The 10,132-nt window shown below is 46.2% G+C and overlaps 1 protein-coding gene across 2 annotated transcripts in view; it reads right to left on the minus strand.

The window, feature by feature from the left end:
- Window positions 1-579: 579 nt before the first annotated feature.
- Window positions 580-10,132, minus strand: part of zgc:66447 (SLAIN motif-containing protein-like) — a 40,047-nt gene continuing 30,494 nt past the window's right edge. The window contains exons 5-9 of one of the 2 annotated variants that reach the window (XM_063190033.1): window positions 9,860-10,000; window positions 7,122-7,487; window positions 5,014-5,157; window positions 2,155-2,488; window positions 580-1,888 (exon numbers count right to left, since the gene is read on the minus strand). In XM_063190033.1, coding sequence (XP_063046103.1) covers window positions 1,834-1,888; window positions 2,155-2,488; window positions 5,014-5,157; window positions 7,122-7,487; window positions 9,860-10,000 — 1,040 coding nt within the window. In that variant the 3' untranslated portion in view covers window positions 580-1,833. The remainder of the gene's footprint in view (window positions 1,889-2,154; window positions 2,489-5,013; window positions 5,158-7,121; window positions 7,488-9,859; window positions 10,001-10,132) is intronic. The other variant, XM_063190034.1, reaches the window with a different exon arrangement.

A 10,132-nucleotide genomic window follows, 5' to 3' on the forward strand; every position in this document is an offset into this window, starting at 1 on the left:
AACAATACACCACAGACGTCTGAATGAGTAAGCCTGGCTTAATAAGAGGCAGGTCTCTAAACATGGCTAAACAAAAATACAACAGGTCCTCACTTCATCACAAAACACAATTTTACCTAGCAGGGAATGCTGGTACACACATACTTTACATGTTGGTTGGGAGCGTGTATGTTCCCACAGCCCATTGGTCCCACATCACTAAGACTTTTAACATTCATTTTTAGGCCCATTGGTCCCACAGCATGTTCCTGTTGGCCCAATGTTCCCATATTATTTCTAAGAAATTATTCAAATGTAGGCCCTATGTCCCATGGCGGTGAGAAAGGCATGTTCTCTTAGTTTCCTCTGAAATGTGGGAACATGGAATTGTGGAACATAGGGCCTATATATGAATAATTTCTTCAAAATGTGGGAACATGGAGCAGCAAGGATAAGCTGTGGGACCAATGGGCTGTGGAACCCACAAGCTGTGGGACCAATGGGCTGTGGGAACATAGAGCTGACCCCACATGTTCCAGGTCAAATGACAATTTACAGAGCAGCAATAATAAACATCAAGAATGGAAGATACTTTCTGGGTAGATGTATTATTTTCTTTTATTCAGTTACAGCTACAGATCTTGAGGCACTATGTAAAAAGGTTGCATACCCAGTTCTGTCATAAGCACCTGGCTTTTTGCATACAGTTTTTTGTTGTATTTAGATGTGTGAGGTATCCTTAAACCAAGTGTCCAAACGTAAGACTTACTCGCCGGGAGGAAAAATGCAGGACAGTGATACACACAACAATTTAAAGTACAACATGTATCGATTCAAGGGAGCAAAATTAAGAAAAAATATCAATAACTGAATCAAAGTAACAACAATGTTTGCTGCAATATGTCCCCTTGGCACAACTGACAACAAAATGTTTTATTTTTTCCGGCCAAAACAAGATTATACATATGTATATATATTTTAAGGGGAAGCAAATCCCCCCAAATATTGCCTTGATGTGCTCAAGAAAATACACAAAAGATATTATTATTACTCTTGGCAGAATGCAAGGTAGGAATCACTACTTGAACAGAACACAAGCCATCTCACAAAGTCTTGGAGTTCTCCTTCAAAAGAACGCGTCATACTGTACATAAATATTTTCTCGTCTGTGGAATTAAAACAACCATGCAACATCCATCTAAAAGGTAAATTGAAGAATGGTAGACTACCAGTGTTCTTTTTAACACTGAAGGGAGGAAAAATGGTTGCTACAAGTCGAAATAGTAAACAAACACACGTTTCGCTCAAGTCTCTAATTTACCATACAAAATACAGTACGTCACAGTTCTTCCATTGTTCCAGCAGGTCTCTTCGTTTCACTTCAAAAAATAAACTAGGTCGACTACAGAAATAAAAATTGGGAAAGAAAACAAAAACAAAACAATTTTCCAGCTTTAGTTTTTCATGTAGTCTTTAGACTGACTCCAGTAAAGTCTCTCAGCGGTGCACTCTTTCTTTCCTTTTCTGTCTGTCCATACTTCATTTTCTTTCTCTTAGTGTGGTGACTGTGGGAGTGCAAAATAGACATGACATGCCACGTGCGTGTCCAGTTCCTGAAGTGTCATGTTGCCCGTAAAGTACAGTGTCACTGTGTTGCGAGTGAGACTGCATGCCTCTGTGTGTGTGTGTGTGCGTGCGTGCGTGCGTGCGTGCGTGCGTGTGTGTGTGTGTGTGGAAGGGGACGAGACAAGAGGCAGTAGGCTGGTGCAGATTGCTCTGAATGAGCAGGGTGAGGCAGATGCCTGTATGTGTGTTTGTGTGTTATACACACGCCATGTGTGTATACAGAGAGCCTTAGTAGCAGCCGTCTTTCCATGACTCGTCTGAGATTTTAGTCATCCCAAATGACCTGCAATGACAACAGACACACATTAACACAGGGCTGAGGGAGGAGACATCACTGTACTGGCCAGTCAGCAAAACTGTCAGTGTCTAAGGGCAGCCGGAAAACATTGTCTGATTAAAGAAATTGAAAGCATTTTCAAGCGTTGCGCTTTAAAATCCAATGCATGAATGACCATATGGCTAGGCCGACTTTTGACATTTTTTTTCTCTTTTCAGTAAAGAGTTAATACATTCACTCAACCACCCTTTCCATCCACTGCATCTCCTTACCTCCTGGGTGTCTGCGACAGGCGTCCTCCCCTGGAGCCCGGCGTTGCTGCCCCCAGCCCCCTGGCCGGCACCCCTTGCTTGGCCCCCAGGCTGGTCCGGCCAGCCGGGTAGGCCCCTGATCCTCCCCCTCCTCCTCCTCCTCCGTTGGCAGGGCCCGGGGACTGGACCCTCCGCGCCCCGGAGTTAGGGCCGGCCGAGGCCCCAGGGGCCCCACGTACGGGCTGCTGCCTACTGGCTGCTGCCCCAGCAGAGCCCATGGGGCTCAGGGCCTTCACCGGAGCGCGCAGGGAGAGCGGGGATTGGTTGGTGCCTCGCAAGCGCGTGGAGGCCACACCTGTGTGGGAGGAGGGTCAACGGGGAAAAGGAGGTCATCATGGGTCTAGGGGTGGGCGATATGGCAAAAATGTCATATCACATTTTTTTTTTTTTTTTTTTACAAAATCTCGATTTCGATTTTTTTTTTTTAAATCACGATCTTCCAACGGAAAAATAGGAACAAAAAACAAAAACAGGCATTTTACATAATTGCAATTTGTAATTTACAATTAATGAAATGTAAATGCACTGATGACACTGATAAAGTGACAATTGTAATACAAGAATAAATAAGAAGACAACATCTCACTGAAAGACGATCTATACAATTTCTTCACTTTGGCAGATTCGAGACCATCTTGTACTCGATTTTACGATTCACAATTTAATATTTTCATATCGCCCACCCCTACATGGGTCCATTCCAAACTAGTACCTCCCGTCCTCCCCTTTAGCTCGTGGCCTGGTGACTCGCTGACGCTATGCCTCCGTGGATAGAACAATTAAATATCCACGCCGTCAGCCTAGGCAGGGCGTATGTGAACATGCCAATTGCAAATTACCTTTGAATTGTGTCATTGTGAGATGTTGAATAAAACATCTTTCATCATTGATGCCTTGCCTCACATCACGAGGCATGATTACATGATTAGGTTGGAAGTTGAGCATGCCTATCCCTTCTATAGAGTGGTAAGCATAATTCTATAGGGGAGACGGACCATTCGTTCAATGTACGTGTCCAATAAGACGTTTCGTTCAAAATAAAGCACTTCTATACTTGCACTTATGCTTCTTCTTACACCTCTATATATAAACTGCAAGGATGTACCCAGCCAACAGAAGCAATGCCAGCAGCAGTGCCACGTCCTCCCATTCCAAATTAAATGTGGACTCATTTTAAAGTAAACAATGCATCACAGAAACCAATTGTCAATTCATGGTGTTATTTTTAGAGCTCACTCCTTTAAGAATTCCAATGCATCTCACTATTTAGTATGTACCCATGCTAGTGTCACTCCGCTATCCCACGGAAATGAATGTTGCCATTCATATAAATGGCCACTAGAGGGCAGGGTAGCCCATGAATAACAAATGCCACTGCACACTGCAGCATCTCTGAATGGCTTTTGCACTGAAGACAAGCCAGGTGTGAATACATTTAGATGATTTGTAGTTCAGATTTGAAAAATGAAAACACAAGGCTACTACACAATTTTAGGTAATAAATCAAATGAATGGCTAAACTGAAAACACGCAAATCTCTCTGTGTTACATTTTAATAATGTCCCAAAACCTGGGACTGAAGGGAAACTTTTACTTCCAAAGCTGAAGATGCCAGATGCATTCTCAAAAACAGTGCTGAAAAAGTAAGGGTGGGTTAAAATTTCTCCTGGGCTGATTTTTGAACGACAACTGTTTTTATATAGCTTTCACTTGGGAACAAAAAAGGTTAGTTGTTGGTTGTGGAGCAAAGCAGGGTTGTAAGAGCTGGGTTGTGGACAGCTCGGAAAAGCCTGGAAATAGGTGAAGGGCCTGCCGGGTGAAGCAGGGGCAGGGCAACTGTTTTTCACAGCTTTCACTTTGGACCACAGGGTTGGTTGGTTGGTTGTGAAGCAGAAGGTTGGTAAAGAAGCAAAGCAAGGCTGTGGAGCTGGGTAGAAGCAGAAGGCAATGTGGCCAGGTGGAGCAAGAGCAGGAAGCAGGAGCAGGAGCAGTAGGAGGGAAGCAGAGGATTCGTATTGACCTGTAGGGGGTGGCTAGGGGGTAGGGGGGCAGGGAACTGACCTGTGGATCGGGTGGGTAGGGGGTAGGGGAGCAGGTGACTGCCCTGTGGAGGGGGGCAGGGGACTGGGGACCTCTGGACGGGGGACTGTGACCGGGACAGGGGGAGCAGGAGCAGGAGACTGAGCTAACTGTGGAGGGGAGCAGGGGATGGTTACTGAACTTTGCAGGGGGGCCAAGGGACCTCTGGATGGGGACTGGGACAGGAGGGGGAGGGGGGGTTAGCAGGGAAGCAGGGAACCTCTGGATGAGGGAATGGGGCAGGGACAGAAGCACGGAAGCAGGAGCAGGAGACTGGGGGTAGACCTACTGACCTGTGGGCTGGGGGAATCTGGGGAGAGTAGGGGAGCTCTGGATGGGGGACTGTGGACAGGGAGCAGGAGACTGAGAACAAGAGGAGGGGAGAGGGGAGCAGGGTGGGTACTAAGGGGAACTGCAGCACCGAAGCAGCGGGCAGGACCAGGGGAGTAGAGAAGGGTATTAAACCTGAGGAGGAGTGCTGTGGCAGGACTGGGGAAGAGGGCTGAGAAGAAAGGAAACAGAGGGAGAGGAGGGGAGAGGGGGACTGACCTGGGAAGAAGGGAAACAGAGAGAGAGGGACAGGAGGGGAGAGGGGTACTGACTGGGAAGAAGGGAAACAGAGAGAGAGGGAGAGGGGTACTGACTGGGAAGAAGGGAAACAGAGAGAGAGGGAGAGGGGTACTGACTGGGAAGAAGGGAAACAGAGAGAGAGGGAGAGGGGGGGACAGGAGGGGTACTGACCTGTGGAGGGGGACTGGGGCAGGCGGGACATGCGGTTGCCGGAGCTCTGCAGGTTAGCCTCCATGCTGCGGCTGTTCCTGAGCGCCTCCAGGGAGCGCAGTGTGGTGCGCGGCACCAGGTTAGGCATGCTGTGCCTCAACTCCTCTGCAATTAACACCCAACACAGGAGCACACAATAGCGTCAATAGGAGCACGGGGGCGCACGCGCACACCACGCGCACACAGGCACACAGACACACACACACACACACAGGAGCACAGGCGTCAATAGAAGCGCGCACACACGCATGAATAGGAACACACACACACAGGCGTGCACACGCACACACACACACATGCAGGCGCAGACCAGAAGTCAGCAGAAGTCATCAAACTTAAGTTATCTAAAAACTGGTCAAGACCCAAAATTGTACTTATCGTATACTACTGATATGGGGAATGCATCAATTATAATGCTATATGCATGCCTGTATTCGTTCAAACCAGCTATACTGAGTGACCCAACCATAACCTTACCCGTTACAATGAAACGAAACCCTACAGACTTAACTGTCAGAAAAGGTATTATCAACCTTCAGCCATTCATTCCTTCTTTAGAAGATTAAACAAGTTCAACAACAAGTTTAAGAGAAACTACGTAGAGCATTATAAAACTCCCGTCTTACATATCTGGCCCCATTGAACTGACCCAGTTTAGACATTGAGTCATATCAATTCACATGCCCGCACAATGTTAGCGAAACCACAGCACCTTTCCACTAGGTGTTCTGCTCATATAACGCTTGGAGCCAATAGCGTGTTTGTATAGCCATGCAGAGAGCACATGACAATGGGCAACATTGCCATGTATGCCGGGTCAAAGAGTTGCAGTATTGACTTATGTAGGGAGGTCCATAGTAACATTATAGGCTAGCATGCAATAACCTGCCTGCGGCATCCATTTGGATGCACATAGAGGGGTTGGACAAAATAACTGAGACACCCGTCATTCTAGTGTGGGAAGTTTCATGGCTCAAGTGGACAAGCCTGTTGGCCAATCTTCATTAATGGCACATTGCACCAATGAAGTGAAGTGTGAAGGTTCAATTACCAGGGTGAGCGCACAGTTTTGCTCAAAATTTTGCAATACACACAACATTATGGGTGATATGTCAGAGTTCAAAAAGGAGAAATTCTTAGTAAGTGTGTAACTGTTGCATCCTTGACCGAGACAGCAAGTCTTTGTGATGTATCAAGAGCCACAGTATCCAAGGTAATGTCTGCATACCACCAAGAAGGATGAACCACATCCAACAGGATTAACTGTGGATGCAAGAGGCTAAATGACAGTAAAATGACAGGTGGCTCAGTTATTTTGTCCAAGCCCTGTATCTATTCACTGAACGTGGTCCCAGGTAGAGACAATGGCTTCAGACAGTTAACACTCCCTAACCTACATCTTCATTACAAAGCCAAAAGCAGTACCAAAAAATGTTGTAAAATAAGTTTATTATAAAACCTCTGTCATGTGAATAATTCTGTTGTTTTAGGACATAAAAGCACTGTTACATAAACAGGGCCAAAACTGGGTACTGTGACAACTGAAGAATTGGTAAAAATCCCCCAACTACGGCCAATTTGCCATTGTGAGGCATAACGGATATCATTATTGTTTCAACCATCAGACAAGTACCTGTAGGTCAGTTAATCAGGAAACCAGATCTAATAAGGCGGAAAAGAGGGAATCACCCATGAGGGTTCTTAATAGGGATGCACCGGTATCGACTCCGATACTTGCTCATTACACTCATACTCGTGCTTGTCAAACACTTGCTGATACCAGGCACCGATACTGCAATTACACAAAACAATGCAGCATCTCATCAGGTTCCGTTGACTTGAGTAGAAAGCAGCATGGGAAAAAAGCTTTGCCATGGACATGGAAAAGAAGACAAAACTGTGCATTTATTGTCATTGTATATTATGGGTAAATGTATTGGTATCGGTACTCAGTATCGGCAAGTACAGAAATTAATGTACTGGTACTCGTATACGTTCTTAACTTCCTGAAGCCATGATCTCCACCTCTACCCACAATGCATTGCATGGAGGTTTGCTCGCTGACTCACCTTCGCTGCGTGCGTACTTCAGAAGCTCCGCGCTGGGGCCCTGCAGGGAGCGTCTGGGCGTGTGCGCCCGGGGTGGAGGGCCCGCGCGGCCGTAGTCGTAGTGGGGGCTGCTGGGAGACTGGCAGCGTGGAGAGCCTAGCGGCGAGGGCGAGCAGCGGAGCCGCCGCTGGCCCGGACCCGGGCCACAGTAGGCCGCCTCCTCCTCGTCCTCCAGGCTGTAGGAGTCCAGCTCCTGGTCGCTGTAGGCGCCGCTTGCTCCTCCTCCTCCGCCGCCACCTCCTGCCCCGCGCCGGAGGGACTGGAGAGAGGCGGAGGAGCTACGGCGTGACGCGGAGGTCGAGCTGGAGGCGTAGTCCTGACGCAGGCCTGAAGGGGGAGCACAAAGAGTTAAATCAAAAATGTTCTTAGTATAGCAAGATGACTCAAACTTCGCCCACCCAATACAAAGGAATGTGCTCATGTTTGGTCTCCTAAGGGGGTGCTGTCCCCTCCTCCTTCTTCTCTTGCTGTGGCATTTGGTGACTGCTTGATGTGAGCTAGGCCAAGGGAACTCAATTTATTCTTAACCTAAATCCTCCTAAACGCAGGTCTCCTAAAGGGGCGTTCACATGACATCACATGGATCCAGGAAATACATGGGCTTGAATTGTCTTACTCTTCTCTACTCTCTTTGCATAAATGTTGCAACAGAGATCGAGCCTGTCCGCAAACTCAGATTTAGCAACTTTTGGCCGTCTTGCGACTACAAATGTCATCTAGCTCTGTAGCTCTTTGCCACCACCAAGTTTTTTTCACAGTTAGGCAATGCTGCATATTAGCTCTGATCTCACAGTATCCATTAACATCATCAGTAGATACGTTTTCATATTCATTACCATATCGGACATCGGAAAGCAGTGGTTGTCAGTGACAATAGAACAATGCATCTCTTTCTGTGAACATTCGTGTTTTCACCATGGCAGTCATTGTTTGTAAAGGTTTTTTGTTACTTCATGGTGTGCTGCTTGTACTTTACAAGCTGTAAGTGGTTGGTAAATATTTGGTATTGAATAGGTAATTCAGGCCTGCAGGGGTAGCCGGACAAATGTTACATAGTGTTGTTTTATTTATTTGCTCATTCTATTCAATGTATAATGATAAAATAAGGTAGAGCTATAGAGCAATATCGGAGAGGACTCAGGCGCAAAACTTCAGTGTGTACTTTCATACAACCAAACAAGCAGATGCATTGAGACTGGATGCATTCTCCTTCTCTTGCCTGTGGTTATTGTTGGCTGCTGGTGAATGGCGAAAGCAATGCCATCTCATCTCTGTGGCTGCTCCACAGTGCTGTAGTAAGACTTGCTGATTCTGACTTTGAACTCGTGTTTAAATTTAGCTACTGTGTACTCCAGGCATATGAAACATTAGAGCGATAATGATGATGATGAGCAATGATCCTTTGCAAATCTACAACCCCTCCCCTGACAGATGCAAATGCTGAGGTAAGGCTGACAGAGACAAGACTTTGAAGATCCTCTTCTACCATCACACAACAGCCCAAATGAGTTTGGAAAAAAAAGACGATTCCTTTCTTTGTGCACTTTGTGCACTGAATGAGACAAAAGCTTTGATATGGAAACAGGTTTGCGCATGTGAATGGGAATGTGTGGATAAGCCCCAGTCAGATCTTGAACATCTAATTGTGGTTTCACATACACTTTTTTCTGAACACAAATAGGCATACTATGTCCTATACAACCACACCGATCGTTAGTAAACAAAATATACCGGAAACGTGATAAGCAAGGTTTGTACACAGCTTCAGTACACACCCAAAGTCATCACAGCAACTGAGTGGTCACTCCACCCATTCTCTGTCACTCTGTCACACGGACACACACAGTGTTAATTACATCGTCATCCTAACTCCCATCCTCCCTTGTGCTTGTGGCCTCATGACAACATCACAAGGCGTCATTGTTTAATTCAATATCTCGCACAAGCGCAATTTAAAGGTATTTTTCTCATTTGCAATTGGGATGCTGAATGGGGAAAAGTCCCCCAAAAGTTGTTGCGGCTAGGGCTGGACAGTGGGGGAAACTTCATCCGTTTCGTAAAGAACACTGTGCGTGTGACAGAGGGACCGAGAATGGGTGTAGTCGCCATTAATTTGCTGTGATGACTTCAGCTGTGTACTGAACGCTCCACAACCCTCCTTCAACAAACTTTGCTTATCATTTTATATTTTGTTCACAGACAATTGGTGTGTTTGTATAGGACATTATTACATTACATTACATTACACTTAGCTGACGCTTTTTTATCCAAAGCGACTTGCAGATATTACAGGGTATTGGTGAAAGTAACTCGACCAGTGTGGGGGTTAGGTGCCTTGCTCAATGGCACTTCAGCCATGGAGGGAGGTAGGGATTGGTAAGGGTGGGATTGAACCTGCAACCCTGTGATCTACAAACTAACTCTCTAACCACTACGACGACATGGCTGGAACATAGTTTGGATAATGCAAAGAACCTACAGTGTTTAAAGTACATGCAAGTCCTTGTGCACAACCTTTCAGTTGTCCAAGTGCAGGTGTAAGGCAGGAAAACTTGATCAATGTAAAAAAAGTTCAATAAACACCGCACACTGGATACTGTTCTTTTTTTTCTCTTTTTTTTGTTAAAGCGAACACATTTCGCCAAGTGTGTCTTCAGGTTCGCTACAGTTACATTAACCTACAGTGTTTGTCAACTTACTCTCCTCCTGTAGGCGCGCCATGATCTGCACGTCGGTGAGGTCCTGCAGCTTGTAACCCATGGAGATGGAGTCATCAGATGTGCTCAGCTCACTGTCCACCGACGACTGGGAGCTCAGCGCAGAGTGCATATTCATGTAGCCTACACACACAAAAGAGGAAACAGACTTCAATATCTGAACTGTTAAGGATGAACACACGCATGCCTGCATGCTTATGTACCGTACATACTGCAAGTGTGCAATAGACCTGCCAAAACATCCCAAGTGTTAGT

Source organism: Engraulis encrasicolus, chromosome 23 (genome assembly GCF_034702125.1).
Source record: "Engraulis encrasicolus isolate BLACKSEA-1 chromosome 23, IST_EnEncr_1.0, whole genome shotgun sequence".
Taxonomy (NCBI): domain Eukaryota; kingdom Metazoa; phylum Chordata; class Actinopteri; order Clupeiformes; family Engraulidae; genus Engraulis; species Engraulis encrasicolus.